General features: G+C 34.1%; 1 protein-coding gene across 1 annotated transcript in view; it reads left to right on the forward strand.

Moving 5' to 3' along the window:
• Nucleotides 1-15,999, forward strand: part of LOC149420321 (lysosomal-associated transmembrane protein 4A) — a 46,239-nt gene extending 30,240 nt beyond the window's left edge. Inside the window, exons 3-6 of the mRNA XM_089636608.1 lie at nucleotides 529-712; nucleotides 11,289-11,427; nucleotides 13,973-14,129; nucleotides 14,286-15,999. Of these exons, the coding sequence (XP_089492734.1) occupies nucleotides 529-712; nucleotides 11,289-11,427; nucleotides 13,973-14,129; nucleotides 14,286-14,567 (762 nt within the window). The 3' untranslated portion in view covers nucleotides 14,568-15,999. The remainder of the gene's footprint in view (nucleotides 1-528; nucleotides 713-11,288; nucleotides 11,428-13,972; nucleotides 14,130-14,285) is intronic.
• The last annotated feature ends 338 nt before the right edge of the window (nucleotides 16,000-16,337 follow it).

The raw sequence follows: 16,337 nt of genomic DNA on the forward strand, positions 1-16,337 counted from the left end.
TAGCTTAGTCACAAGCTATTGGAGTCGAAAATAAAACTCATTCTCGTGCTGCCGACATCGAGTGATTACAGGTGTTCAGATCTTTTCCTTGTGTTACTTTGAGTGGGCTCCACTTTTTAGCTCACTCAGCACGCCTGTGTTTTATTGTAAGAACCCTATAAATAAAGCTGTTGTATAATTGTTGGGGATGGCGCGGAACATATGCGGTCCTACTGGTTATACTGTATGAATAAGCCCAACAAGCTGTCAAGCCGAAGCCGCGCCGACAGCTCGGAGGTGCTGAGCAGCTCCGGTGATGTGCCTTCGTAGCGTTGATGGTTGGATGCCGAGCTGATAAGTGTGCAATAATCTTAAGACACCTTGATGGCTACACCTACATTGTAGAATCAGGAGACAGCCGAATACCAAATGACAACCCTAGTAAACTTTATTAAATGGATTGGCTCACTGTCACAGGAACGAGGTGAAATAAGGGAGATAGGGTTCTGAGTCTCTTATCATTAATAAGTCATGTATTTTATTTATCAGATGCTCCATATCATGGCCCTCGGAGTGCTGGCCATGATACTGCGAGAACCGTCCCTCCTCCGCAAGTTGCAGTCAGGCTCTGGTGACCTTATGGAAGAACCCCCGGCACCCCTGCCAACACCCCTCTCCAACGTCGATACCCCAAACTCCTACACAAACCACAGGCAGCCTGAGCTCATCTACCGTGAGTACACAAAGCCACTCTGTCCATAGATGATAGAAACAAGGGAACCATTATTAGTATGAAACGGCACGCACAAAAGTGTCGCCAACATCATTCTCCCATTCTACTGCAAATCACATGGTCTTCGTTTTTATGTAGGTAAAACACATAACTTTTGTTGGTTCCTCCGCTTTAAAAGTCCATATAGTTTGGTCGTAGCTCAGCAACAGTCAGTGCGGTTCCATGCCATATCTCCCTTTGTGTCTGTTATCTACGACTTTGTCAATGGAAAGTTATCACTCGATAGGCAGCAGAGTAGCAGAAGTCGGGGACGCCCGAGGAAGACATGGCACGATCTCTGCTTACCCCTGCGGAAAAAAAACATGATGGCTAGTTAGTTAGTCAGTATTATAACAGCCACTGTGAGAGAGTTGTTACTGAGACATTTAGTTTAAAAGACATCTTTAATCCCTAAGATTTCTAAATAGTTCAGAACTTTACACTAAGCATAATCTGTCTACCATCATTTGTCGTCGAGAAAGTCTCTATGAGATAGGCATTACCGAGATAACTGTTAAAAGAAAGAGAGATTGGAATTTATCTGAGCTGCTGTAGAAATAAAAACCTCATCGATATTCTGCATTTTCTTCTTACTATCCAAATGAAATCACTTGTATGGACGTTATGAACATGACATGATAGTGCGAAAGCTGTAAAGAGAAAATTTTATTATCAACTCTACCTCAGCCCAAAAATGACTAATTAAAATAACAATGTCGATATTAATGGTTAATGCTTATGTATTTTCCAAATATTTTCAATACATAATATTTGGAAAAAAAATCGTTTTATTGCTAATTTTTTCCATACTGGTTACGCAAAACATGTTTTACAGATGTAAAAATGTGCTATTAAAAATGTAATTAGCATAATTTTGTTACCTTTTAGCATTCCAGAAATGTACGCCACTTTCAATACAAAATTATCAAGGCACTTTCTGTTGTCAATTAATTTAATTTATTTTGACGGCCTCTGTGATCGAGGGGTGAAACTCTTTACTCGCAATGCGAAGATCGGGGGTTAAAATCCCGGCGTGCACAAATATATTTTATTTGATCAATTTGGGTTATTTCACAATCAATTAATTAAAAATAGTATATAGGAAACTTGCGGCACATTACAGAGTGGAAGATACTCTCAGTATCGCCCTGGTGTAAGACAACCATTCAGAATTGAAATGACTTTATCCGTGTTTGGTGATCAGATCTGAATAGCTATGTACTCCCCCACCTTCCTCTTCACCATCCCCTTCCCCTCCCCACTACCTTCAGCCTCACAACATAACTCAATTGGGGATGCCATAGTCTCACTGGCTCCAGGCGTTAGGAAGCAGTTGGAACTCTTGTGCGGTATTCACATAAAAAATTTACCTATCCCCTTCTTTCCTCACTTATACTTACATATTTACCTATCCCCTTCTTTCCTCACTTATACTTACATATTTACCTATCCCCTTCTTTCCTCACTTATACTGACATATTTACCTATCCCCTTCTTTCCTCACTTATACTGACATATTTACCTATCCCCTTCTTTCCTCACTTATACTGACATATTTACCTATCCCCTTCTTTCCTCACTTATACTGACATATTTACCTATCCCCTTCTTTCCTCACTTATACTGACATATTTACCTATCCCCTTCTTTCCTCACTTATACTGACATATTTACCTATCCCCTTCTTTCCCCACTTATACTTACATATGTACCAATCCCCTTCTTTCCCCACTTATACTTACATATTTTTTAAACATTCATACTCTATCATTTTATTCCCACTCTAAATATTTGTTTTTAATGATTTTTTAAACTCTAAATCATTGTTTTAAAAAAATTTTCATTGTATAATTGTTTTAAATATAATTATATGTTATACTTTCGGTATACAGTGAACGAAACGTAATTTTATGTGTAACACACCCTCTGGAACGCAATGTTCTTTCAAACGATAGTAGCAAAAAATTTCTAAAGTATAAAAAAAACACCAATTTTTTTCAAATAACTCGCTAACTGCCAGTTTTAATTCAGGTCTGAAAGGGTTAAAAGCATTAATTTTAATGATGTAGAACAAATATGAATAAGAACATTATAAAATGTTTCTATTTAAACTCTAGTGTGGTCAGGTCAACCAGTTATAATTTATGCACAAGGAAAATATTATACATTTAGTATCCATTATGTTATCACGCACATTCAAATTTAAAACATCATATTTTAATGTTCTTGCAAAGAAGACTATTTCTCTCTAGGAATTCCTTCTCTGCATTTTATGAAATCATTTTCCTGTTTGTGTTCAATAATTTTCAACATGCCATTCAGATGAAATCGTAGGTTATATCAAGTGTCTGTCTGTTTATGTTATTAAGTTTTTACAATATCCTAAAAGATGTGATATATTTTGAGATTCAATTTGGGAGGCGGTTTTGGGTACAGCCGCCCTGGAAACCATTTATTGGATAACCAACACCTCTGCCATAGATCACCCCAAGTGGTTCGCTAAGCTCGCTACGTTTGGTGATGCTAAAGTTCATCAGGTGAGGTGTGTTCAGGATCCCTAGATTCCTTCCCATCCCTCGTACCCTTTTCCTTCAAAAAGACCCTCCACACAACATCACCAAAGAAAAAAAATATCATCCCAATTTCTCTGTTGCAAGAATGAGATTCGAAATGCCTTGTCTACAAAATTTATACATCTATGGTCGTTCGCCATGCTGTCATGTGTTAACAGCTCATTGATCAAATGAATGAATCATTATTGAAAAAAATTACCTGATCGATCATTGGTGATTTCGTGATACTCTACAGGGTGTATCGGCTCGTACCCCACAAACTTAACCAGCTATTCCTTAGCACATTTGGAGTAAAAAATGTTATTATCACTTTGCTGTCCGGTAACATTTTTTTTTAATAAAAAATTTATCATTCATATTTTCACCACATGTCACCACTGTTTTATCCTTTGTCACAGTTTGAAAACCCATCTGGCAATATTTTATTCGAGTTTCGTTGAATAATATACGTACGTACCTACATTGGCGCGATTTTAAAATCACAATGAAATGGCATGGCACCATTCGTCTCATTTTTAACTATTATTATTTAGTGTGTATGAAAGAGTGAGACCACTGCCGTCTCTATTACAAGCCGTGCTGTAGATTTGGCGGGAAGTCAAATTTCAAAGTAAAGAGGCCTATTTCCCCAAGAAGCAAAAACATCATTCCAGCTCTGATTTTAAAGGTTCTAATGAATTTAATTTAAAGTGAAGGCATGGATATTTCATATTTATAAATACTTACCTATTTTACCTATGCAAATCGTTTTGATTCATATTAATGAATACATACTCACCTAAATCCTATGGGTAAAAAAATATATTTTTACTGTGGGAAGTAGATATTTTAGAATTTCATGGATAAATAGTAAAAGATTTTTTTGTACAAGTATATATTTTATTACATTATACACAATACAATACAATTTTTGATGGATAAATAGTAAAAGAATTTTTTGTACAAGTATATATTTTATTACATTATACACAATACAATACAATTTTTCATGGATAAATAGTAAAATAATTTTTTGTACAAGTATATATTTGATTACATTATACACAATACAATGCAATTTTTCATGGATAAATAGTAAAAGAATTTTTTGTACAAGTATATATTTTATTACATTATACACAATACAATACAATTTTTCATGGATAAATAGGAAAATAATTTTTCGTACAAGTATATATTTTATTACACTATACACAATACAATTATTTTCAATATTTGTATTATAATATATGGATAGGAACATTGGAGGGGACCCACCATACAAATATCCGAGTCCATAAAAATAAAGAAACAAAACACAGGTTACATAAAATGTTACAAAAGTAGGCAACGTAGAATATAAATTATTAAGTAAAATAGATAAACTGCTAATATCCTTCAAATCAACAATAATATTGATAAAAAATAAAGATGAACACTAACTATAATATTAACTAATTACAATATGTTTTAAGTTTTCTTGTATTACTTTTTTTATTTGAAGAGATACGATTGTTTTGCATTTTGCTATAATTATTAAGCAAAATATTTGATAGAGTTTTCACAATCATAGTGTAAATTCTGTGATTTGTCATCCCACAAATACATTTTGAATCTAAATCTACATAAAAAGAACCAGATCTTAGGCTTAAAAATGTTAATGTTAATAGTATGTCCTTTTGGTGTCCATGTTCCAAAAATTTATGATGTAACTCTTTTTCACTGACAATGAATTCAAATATGGAACATAAATGAAAATATACAAACCTTACAGACTCAGATGGGACAATCAAACCTCCTCTTTGTAAAAAATCAAAATATTTATCGTTAATTTTAGTTCCTTTGCTATCGGACACCAAATTCATACATGCGTTACAATTACTCGCTATCTTTTTTCTAACACCAAGGGCTGCATAACCACAAACATAAATCTGTGACGATTCGTCATTTTCGTATGTTTCAAGGTAATTCGATTTCAATATATGTATAAATTCAGTTACATCTATTTCTAAATTAGTTTCTTTTTCCAAAGGTGTAAGCGAGTTTTTAATATCGGTTAACGTCTCAGATATATTTTTAAACCTAAACAATTTTCTGACTCTAATTTTTTTCTCTGACTCTACAATTTGTGAATATGAAATATGGTAATTTGTACCCGATAATCTTCTATACAAACTAAATCGCTCTTCGAGCTTGTCGGTTTGAAATTTTCCTGACAAAACATAGGAAATTGGAAAATTGGAAAACGAAAATTCTATTAATTTTATGAAAGTTAAAACACTGCCATATAAGGCATTAAAAGTGTCCCTTGAAAATAAAGTACCACCTGGCAAATTGTTCCATTTATCTAACCAAACAGCAAATTTTTTTAAATGCAACAGTTTCTCATCATTTACCCCCAGTATGGGTGTACAAAATTCATTTCGTTTTATTTTACCCTTCATTGTAGTTTTAACATTCAAAATATCCCACCAATTTCTTATTATTTGTAAAAACATAGCCGTTTCTTTAAATTCGTCAATATTATGCAAAGCAGCAATAGTGGTACAATGAAATATATTATCAACTAAAATCACCTTCTGCCTTTCGAAGCATGTTGGATAAAGAGATTTATAATTTAATTTGAATGCCTTTTTAATTGTACTGTTGCTTTCTATGGTATACAGTGAAACCTCTATCTATCGGTTTTAAAGGGACCTATTAAAATAAACGATGAATGTGGGAAAACAATGAATGCGGGATTGAGAGGACAAGACACAAGGAGATACGATCCAGTAAAGATACCTTCCTCCCAATCTGCATAACCGTTGGTAGATTAAAATTATAAGAAGAAAATATGTTTTAGATGTATATAAATGTATTTATTTAAAAAAATACAAAGCTAAACAGAACCAAAATTTGTTTAAAGTTTATTGCATTGTAAATACATAATCTTTCATTGACATTTGTTTTTTTGCTGTTTTATTTCCGCAAGTCAATAGTATATTTTCAGCTTTGCAAATGATATTTTTTTCGGCATCAGTTATTGAGTGTGCGTAGTAAAAAGTTTTCAATCTTTCAAAAAGTGTGCATGCTTCTGAAAATGAAGGTACAGGCAGCGGCTCCTCTTCATCAATATCGACCTCTTCTGTTGTCTCCGTCAATCTTGCGTCACACAAGCTTTCGATAGTTTCTATCCCACACGTTGGAATATTGTCGTCGAAAGTAACAAAATTGTTAAAATTTGTTTGAGTATCTAATCTAAGCCAATCATCTTCAGAAACCTCAACGTGTTCTAGTTGTTCATCTAATGATTCTGACACTCTATTGTAACCGCATTTGTTGAAACAGTTTACAACTGTTGTCTGTTTGACCTGACGCCAAGCAGTCAATGTGAAATGCAACGCTTGTAGAATGTCAATCTTTAAAGTTGCCTTATTTACTGAAGTGCCCGAATCCATCAAACACACAGCCTTCTGCACAAGTTGTTTCCGATAAAATCCTTTGAAACATTTGATAATTCCCATATCTAATGGTTGCAAAACGCTCGTACAGTTTGCAGGATAAAAAATAACTTTTACATTCTTCAAAAATGTCGTCTCAGTTGGGTGCGCTGCACAGTTGTCTTTGAACAATAAAATGTTTCGTTGCTTTACGCGCATTTCCGCATCGAGGTCCCTTAAAAACAAATTAAAAATGTTTGTGGTCATCCATGCCTTTTTGTTCGCGTAATATTTTACTGGTAAAGTTTTTGTGTTTTTAAAACACCTAGGCTTTAACGATTTGCCAATAACGAGTGGTTCGCGCATGTCACTTCCATCACTGTTAACGCAAAATAACACAGAGATCCTCTCTTTCGACCCCTTACCACCGTGGCAGGACTCGCCCTTAATCGTGAGTGTGCCGTCGGGCAGACAATTATAAAAGAGTCCTGTTTCATCAGCATTGTAAATATTCCGAGGCTCGTAATTTTCCAACAGTTTTGGAAGCTCATTTATCCATAGCGAAGTTCTTTCCAGATCTACGGATGCGGACTCTCCTGCGAGCTTCTTGTACACAAGACCGTGGCGATCTTTAAAACGACTTATCCACCCGTTCGATGCTGCAAAATCGTTAATGCCGAGTCTCTCCGCAATTTGTTTTGCCTTTTCTCGAACAATGCTCCCATCAATCGGAATGTTAACGGCACGAGATTGTTGGTACCAAGAGAAAAGAATTTTCTCCAGTTCGCTAAACTTTGATTCTTTACTGGTTTTTCTAGTTTTCGAAGATTTTCCGCACTTTTGAATTTGCTCCCGAATTTCGTTTTTTTTCAAGAAAATAGAATTTAACGTGGATGCCGCGATTCCTAAACGCTTGGCTATATCGACGCGTTTTTCAGTGGGGTTTTTTTCCACCTCTTCGATAATTTTCAATCTTTCTTGAAGAGTACGTACTTTTTTTATCGAACGGCTCATTTCGAAGATCGTTTAAAAGCTCAAAAGGATAACTGCACACACTCCACTAAGTTCGGGTATCTAGCCACAACTGACGACAACTAGCGACTGATGGCGGCTGTACTGGACACCTACGCCAGTGACATTGACTGTAAATGCCGGTTTTCCTCTCGGGGGTACCTTAGGTAAGGATTTTCAAAGAAACACAACTTGCGAATGTCGTCGGACAACTGACTGATTGTGGCAGTTGTTTGCATATTTATTGAGTTCGAATTGAACACGTGTTAATGTACATCAAATATTCTTATCTCTAAACAGGATGCATGAGAGCATTAAGGAACCAATAAAAAAATAACTAAATTTTAATTACTACGGTTAAATCCCATTTGAAACATGATACGTGTCCGGTGATAAGCTTCAAAAAGGATTCGGCGTCGTTAAATGCGTGATAACAGTAAATATTCATTTCCTTAATTATTTTAATGATTATGTCCATCCGCCTGCTGTCCGGTACAGCGGCGACAAACTGCTATTCTTTCTCTTTCTCTATGAAAAGTTTCGCGCATCGTAACGAGTGCCGTCTGGCGCCGTTTCAACACAGACAAAATATGTCAAATACGCGACGTAATTCCTACGATGAATGCGGGAAAATGGTGGACATAAAAACGATCGATGCGATCTATTTTTGTATGAAATGAATTCGGACTAGAAGAAATAAATGATACATACGGGAAAACGATTATTCGAGGAACGATAGATAGAGGTTTCACTGTATATATCTCTCAGATCTTGAAATTGGGCATGTCTTATTATTGAGTTGTCGTCAAAATCTGGATATGAGAATGATTTCTTAAAATCTTTTAAATTGATCCAATTATTTCTAATATTTTTAAATATGTGCACAAAATCATAAAACATAAAAATTGGCAGATTAGTGTGTAAAGGATTAACAAAATTATCCAAGGGAGGATATTTGTTTGAACATATTTTGGTTCACCCGATTATTGTCAGTAATAATGCAAGTGACCGTAAAACCAAGTTTTTGAACAAAATTTAAAACATTTAAGGTGATTGTTTTCAAATCACTGCCAGAAATAGAACTAACTGGCATCAGTCGAACGACTTCTTTTAAACCACCAAAACATGAAGTGATCATAAAACATTGCACTGTTTTTGCTATTTTTGAGGAATCATTTGATGCATAACCTGTAAGTTTATTGGATTTATAAGTAATACAACTACTTATGTAAATTTCATCAATCAATAAGGAAACAAACTTTTCACGCTCCGAAAGCTCCTTTACTATATTTTTAAAATATAAATTATTTGAAGAATCAGGTGAAACATCAAACGACGAAGAAATGCTTTGTAAATACCTTTTATGTGGCAAAATAAAAAAATCTTTAATTAATCTGTAACATGTAGGAGACCTCGAGTAAATCATGAAAGCAAAGATTAAAGTGGTAGTACTATATCGTCTCCTTTTTGATGTTAATAAACTAACCTGATCTAAAAGTAGTTCTAAAGAGTTTTTAAATTCATATTCAAGACTACTGGCAGCGTCTAGTGCGGACTTTAAATAAATATGAGCTTTTAATAAATGATTATTTACAGTATTCTGACTCTTGTCTTCATAATTAACATTGTCATCTATATTAATATTATGATATCGTACCAACAAATTTTCTAATTGTGACCATAAACTCAATATCATAGTTTTGGGGAATAACCACTTCAATTCACTATGAGAAAGTTCATTTGTTCCGACAAATACTTTGATATTCAGATTATGGTCAACTACAACTTGAGAACTTAAATATAAATGTTTATCTACATTGTCAAAGTTTGTGGTGTATAAATATGTTATGTCATTTATAGTTTTTACATTCCACTCACCGAATTTAATTTTTATTTGCATATTTCTAACAAAATCACTATAATTCACAATTGTGTCACTTTGAAAGAAAAGTTCAACTTGTTCCTCGTGTCGGTGTTTTATTTTTAACTTCCTATTTTCGGGATTCACTCTATCCAGTGCCTTTTTCTTTGTTAAATAACTTGGCAAACCTTTAAAAATACTTGGTGTAGCTCCGATGGCCAATTTTGGTTTTTTAGGGTGCGATATAATATCCTTTTTGTCAAAATGATTGATGCAAACGGCAGCGAAAGCACCTGGAATCCAATTTTTGCGAGGAATGGCCCTGATCCATGACTGTCTGCGTTCTTCCTCCGCTGGAAATTTGAAGATGGTAACCGCTCCTTCCTTCTTCAGAGAACTGGTGTAATTTGCTTTGCATCCGGGAACACAGCACTTATGAGGCATCTGAAAATAATATCCACTAATAAATATATTACGTATTTTCAAAACAAATCAAATTTCACTTTGAAAACAAATCAACAATCGAGTTGAAACGAAGTATCAATTCCAAGTGCCTACTAAAAACGTGGCGGCTTATGAATTACCCTATTATTCTCTCAGAAAGCTCTACACATGTTATTACATAGTACTATTATGAAGATTATATTATATTATGTAGATTATATTATATTATCTAGTAAATGACACCATTTCTAATGATAATCTGTACAGATCCAAAGCTAAGCGTCATCCGCCATCATGTAAGTTGTTGAAAACATTATTTACTACGTTAAAATTGTAAATATATTTAAAATTTCTTACCTTGACGATCGTATATAACCACCAACCTATTGTTTTACAAAAATGAAGTATAAATATTGCAGAAACGTGATGTAAAATGTAAAATAACTGCTTAAATCAGTTGCACACACTTTCCAGACGCCTACAAAATCCATACTGGCGCATAGAAAAAAGCTACCACGAAGTCCGAAAAACAGGACTCTTTGAATGTCAGTTGGTTTTCTACAGCACGGCCTGTGTACAGATGGCAGTGGTGAGACGCTTTTTGACACACTTGCTAATAACAGCTGTTGAACACGAGAAACAATGCCAATGACAGTGACGGAGTGTGGATTTTTTTATAATTTTTTGTTTTTAATTGAAAAAAAAATGTTACCGGACAGCAAAGTGCCCATAACATTTTTTACTCCAAATGTGCCAAGGAAAAGCTGGTTAAAGTTTGTCGGGTACGTGCCGATACACCCTGTATATTGCCCTCTCTGCTGTGGTAGATTAAAGGAAATATTATTATTTTTTTATTTAATGTAAATAAAATTTAATAATGTTATTATTAAGTTCGTTCAAAGCCATTTTAAAATTGTTGGCCTTGAACGCCGAAATAGCTAATTAGCAGAACTTATTAATAACATTATTAAATTTAATTTACATAAAATTTTAAAAAAATAAAAGGAGATCTATGAATCAAACACAAAAACAATTAATAAAGGAAATATACTCAAGTGTAGACACTCTTTAATCACAGAACCCCCTGTCAATTAGTTGGAATTATTATTTCAGCAAATTTTCTAAAACCAACAATTGATATTTTTTGGGTTAACTAAACAAAATGAACAAGAAAAAATTATCATGTGTGTGTTAAAATTCGTGTTAGCTGTACTGCGATTATTCAATAAGATATTTTCATTGAGCAGATGACGTAGATATGGGCGCCTTGGTGACCGTGTGCACGCTGGCCATCACCCTCATGCTGATCTACGGAGCCGCCAAGGGCAAACCCGCCCATCTCCTGCCCTTCTTCTGTCTGCAGCTGTTTGATTTTGCCATCACCACGTAAGAAACTATTCTAAAACAATTGTTTGTGTAGTTTGGCCGCATTCCAACAGACAGATTCTTACAATTATTTGGTCTCCCGTCACATTTAATGCTGTCACAATTGATGTCATCACATTTACCGTTTTCAAATTTGATCTAGTTACATTTATGTTGTCACATTTGACATTGTCATAATTGATGTTGTCACATTTGACATTGTCATAATTGATGTTGTCACATTTGACATTGTCATAATTGATGTTTTCACATTTGAGATTGTCAATTCAGCATAGTCACATTTGACATTTTCACATTTGATGACAATTTCGTTGTTATCACGTTTGACGGTGTCACATGCAATGTGAGTATTTCTTTTCTTTATTTAGATAAAGTTTACAAAATTTAGATAAAGTTAGTATAATTTAGATAAAGTTTACAAAATTTAGATGTATTTTGAAAGTGAATAAAGATTTTTGGAAGATGTGTATTTTTACTTTATGTAGATAAAATGATCAGTGTGATGTAATTTCACGAGAGTTTATTTTCATTACAATAAATCATTAACCAAATCCAAAGACTTATCTGCATTTTAATCAGTTTATACTTTATTTTTTCTTTAAGTTTGTTATTAGATTATAATTTACTGTACCATTTTATACCCATTAAATGATAATGATATAGAGATGCAGTGGTTCTCAACATTGGGATGCATATTAATCCCTTTGTTTTGAGTCTATCGCTAACCGAATCTAACGGGTGGATTTTTTAATGAGATATTCTTTGTAGATTTGGTGAAAGGCATTTTGTTAAGGGACATTAAATTCTCAAAAAATTTCTAGGGTGGGGAATATTCTCATCATAGGTTTTTCTCCTTTCCGAATTCTGGAGTCTCAACTTTGTAACCAATATCTAACCTTACTGACCATGTCAATAACGTGTTAATTAATTTTGTATGTGAAATACTATCATAAGCTTTTCGCAAATCAATAAAAATATTTAGACACTCTTTTGTCATCACATTCGACGTTGTCTCATTTGTTGTCATATTCGATGTTATATTTCATTATTGGAGCACATTTGGAATTGTCAAAATCGACATTATCGAATTCGACTTTGTCACATTCAACATCGTCACATTTGACATTGTCACATTTAACATTGTCACATTTAACATTGTCACATTTGACGAGTCATAACCCGATGTTCAGTGCCATTTTAAAATTTAAACCCTCCCGGTTGACTGCCGATTCTCAACCTATCAGCGTTTTGCAAAATGTTTAATAGGGATTTTTGATCAGTCGTTGATACTGTTGCACATAATTAGCAGTTAACCAAATTTAATGCTGTCAGCCAAATAATCAGTGGTCAATATGATTGCTCAAATTTGAAGTAACTGTTTGATGATACTAATGTCAATTATTCAATCAACTACGCCTAAGTGAGCTATGTGCTTTTTGATCTTTAATTTATTATCTCAGATGAAAATTTATACTCCGTAACGGGGTTTTAGTTGGGTCCATTACACATAATTTAGACAGTTTGTATTTTTAGTGCTTATGATTTATGTCTTTTTCATCTTCTCAGCCATTGGGGTGAGTACCATAATTTGACTTATGAAATTAGTAATGAAAAATACCCTGGCCAAAGTTGGTAATCCATTTGCTGCCAAATGTGGCATCAACCTAAGCAAGTTATGTTGTGTTATTATATTTCATCTCTTTGGTTTTAATTTTCTCGCTCATAATATTATTATCTATGTGAAACTTATAACAATTTTGAATTAATAACAAAAAATGAACTGTTATCTGTTTCCCTATTGTCTGATGCCCTCTCAGCGATGGCTGCATCATTTAAGTGATTCATTTATGAGGTATTTTAACTGAATTACATAATTGCATTTTGTAGTGTGCATATCCATCATCTAGGATCGAATTTTCAAGCAAGTGCATCGAGTTAACATGCAGTTATTTCATTAAAATGCTTTCTCTTATGTGCTACTGTCATAATACCTTGAGTGAATGGACAAAAATTAAATATTCTATTTCAGTTTGTTGAAAGAAACATTTTTGTATTGTTATGAAATTTTGATTGATTGTTTTGTTGTCGTAATGACTAAAGGTTGTATGATTGAGATCCCTTTTTTTTAAATACATATATGTGATGACTAAGACCCTAGTCACCGCAAGGTCAGGGAGAGGGCTGATGGAAAAGGATTCGCTCTTATATGTTGGGTTTTCAAAATATTTTGTAATAATCACAACAATGTGCAAATACTCTATAAGATCGTCCCTTCGCCATACTGATTTTGCATTATGAAAGATTGTTTGATATAATAAATGCTTATAAAGTTACTAGTTTATTAATAATTGGGTTACCAGAATGCCAACTCTAACTTGCAGACTTTCATAAAGACTTTTCAGACGTACATACATAGTATAATATCCCAGAACAACCTTTTTGCGGTCATAGCCTTGTTAAAGTAACCGTAACTTTGCATAAATTAAAATGCCTATGTAATGTCTTGTCTAGATAATAATGAAATGTGTGATTCTCTTGGCTCCAGCTTGACGGCCACCGGTTACCTGTGCTACCTGCGCTCCGTGCACCGCGTGGTGGCAGAGTCGCGCCATATCCCCTGGCGCAACCAGCTGCTGTCCCTCTCCCCGGCTGCCCTCTCGCTGTTGGTGCTGGCCACCTTCGTGTCCGCCATGCTCATCAAGGTAACATACATAGTAAATCAGGAGATGTTTCCAGTGTTGCCAGCTGGCTATTACATCGAGCTGTTATGAATTGCTGAATATTTTTTTTAAACTCGTATATTTCCCCAGCCTGCTCAGTAAAAAATCTTCTCTAAATTGACATGGGTTTTATTTCAGGCCTACTGCATTAACATGGTGTGGCGTTGCTATAAGTACCTGACAATGCGCCAGCATGCCATCCGCTCCCTCATGCCTTACACGGAGGCCATCTGCGCCATGTCCCCGGGCAGCCCCCCGCCGCCCCCGGCCCCCTTGCCCGACTACGAGGAAGCCCTGAAGCAGGCCCCACCCCCCTCGTACCAGGCCGCCATGATGCTGGACCCCCCCGCCAGCCAGAGCACCCCCACAAACACCACCACCACCAGTGTTGTTAACACCCCATCCATTCATGTCGTCTAGGCAGGTACTGCCGACGAGTAAGAACCTTATTTCAAATTCAATGTTGCCAATGGGAATGTAAGAAAAAAATTCTGAATTCAAAAATTTTGCAATACTGTTTTTGTTTCTGTGAGAATTATTTATATCTTGATTTCACAGCAGTATTCTCAGTTTGAATAATTTTTATGTGCAAATAAATGTTCTTTATTAAATTTGATTTGAATTTTAAATGTTGCCAATGTGGACACGATCCAAGCCAAATTGCAGACAATTATTTTGTACGAGTATTGAATGTAATAGAATGACATAATGCGTTATTTGTTGCTGTTATATTGCTTATAGCACTATGTTTATTAGCCATATGTTTTAAATACATTATATATTCAAATCACTAGTTGGCTTACACAACAAAATAATGATTATATTTAAAGGTTTAAAGAAGTGATGTGTTATTCCATCCATAAGCTTAAAAAAGCTGCATAGTTTTGTTGTTTTCTCGTATCGATTTGCTTACAGGAACACAAATGTATGATAATGTTAAATTTTAAATACCAGAAATCTTAACCTCGCCATTGGTTGAATTTGAATGAAGGTTGAAATTTAAAAAAAAAATTTAATCTTCTTACAATTATTTAGAATAAACATTTACTGTGAAAATGCTGTCCAGCACAGCCGGGAGGTAATTAGCCAAGTCTAAGCTAAACCTAAAGTTTCATTTTGAGGAATTCATTCTCAGTGTTATTTGAAATTCCAAATACTAATTAATATTTCTGAATAAATTATATATTATGGTGATTTGAGTTTTTTCTCACTTCAATGGAAGGAACTCTATGGTTTTTTATGTAAAGTGTATCTTTATCATTTATTTACTAAATGCGCAATGCTTTTATATCTTCATAGATGAATAATCTGTATAAATCAATGTTTACATCTGCAAACATACTTTATTGAACACTGTAAAAATGCACAAACTAAAAATCTATCATGTGTTTTTAATTCATTTTAGATTGGTGTTATAATTTGTTTAGTATTATTATTTTACTCTTCAAAGCATTCCGAAATCATTTATTGAATCATGTATGTATATTTATTATTTGAAAAAATACATACCTATTAAAAGTTTGTTTTATTTTTCTACTGTTTATTTGATTTAATTTTGCCTATTGATGATATTGTAGATACGTTGTATTGTAATTAGTGAGGAGTTCTACTTGTCAATGAACTAAGATGGTAACAGAGAATATATTTTTAATCTAACATGTATTTTGGTTTTTTTTATTGGCATTTTAATGTCATAAAATGGACTTACTACATTTTGTAAATTATTTTTCTAATTTGTTTCCCTAACCTCACATATTTCGTTTATGGTGTTGATTGATGCAATAAAAATTTAATGTTCACTGTATTTTTGTCAATTTAATGAAATAAACAATAAAAAATTATTAAAAGCCAATACTGTTTCTATTCTCCCTGTTCATATAAGTCACCTTTATTCTATGATATAAGCCTTCTGGGGTTCAGGTTTGGAGTGAGGCCGCCATCAAATAGGCGCTTTTATAATTATTACGGCATCGGCGTGCAAAAACTGCAGACGGTAAATTAAGTTTGACAACTTTATATAAACCCATACATTTTGCTTCCTTGTTATGTTGCCATACCGTGCCGTGCCGTTGATGTAGTAATTAGAATTGCCCAATGTCTCCAGTTTTTAAGATTTTTGCCAAAACAACTCCTAAGCAAGGAGAAAGGACACCATCAGATGATTTTATTTTTTTGTGAAGACTGCACAAG

The sequence above is a fragment of the Hesperophylax consimilis genome, chromosome 10 (genome assembly GCF_061612785.1).
Source record: "Hesperophylax consimilis isolate HC1 chromosome 10, BYU_Hcon_1.0, whole genome shotgun sequence".
NCBI classification, from domain to species: Eukaryota; Metazoa; Arthropoda; class Insecta; order Trichoptera; family Limnephilidae; genus Hesperophylax; species Hesperophylax consimilis.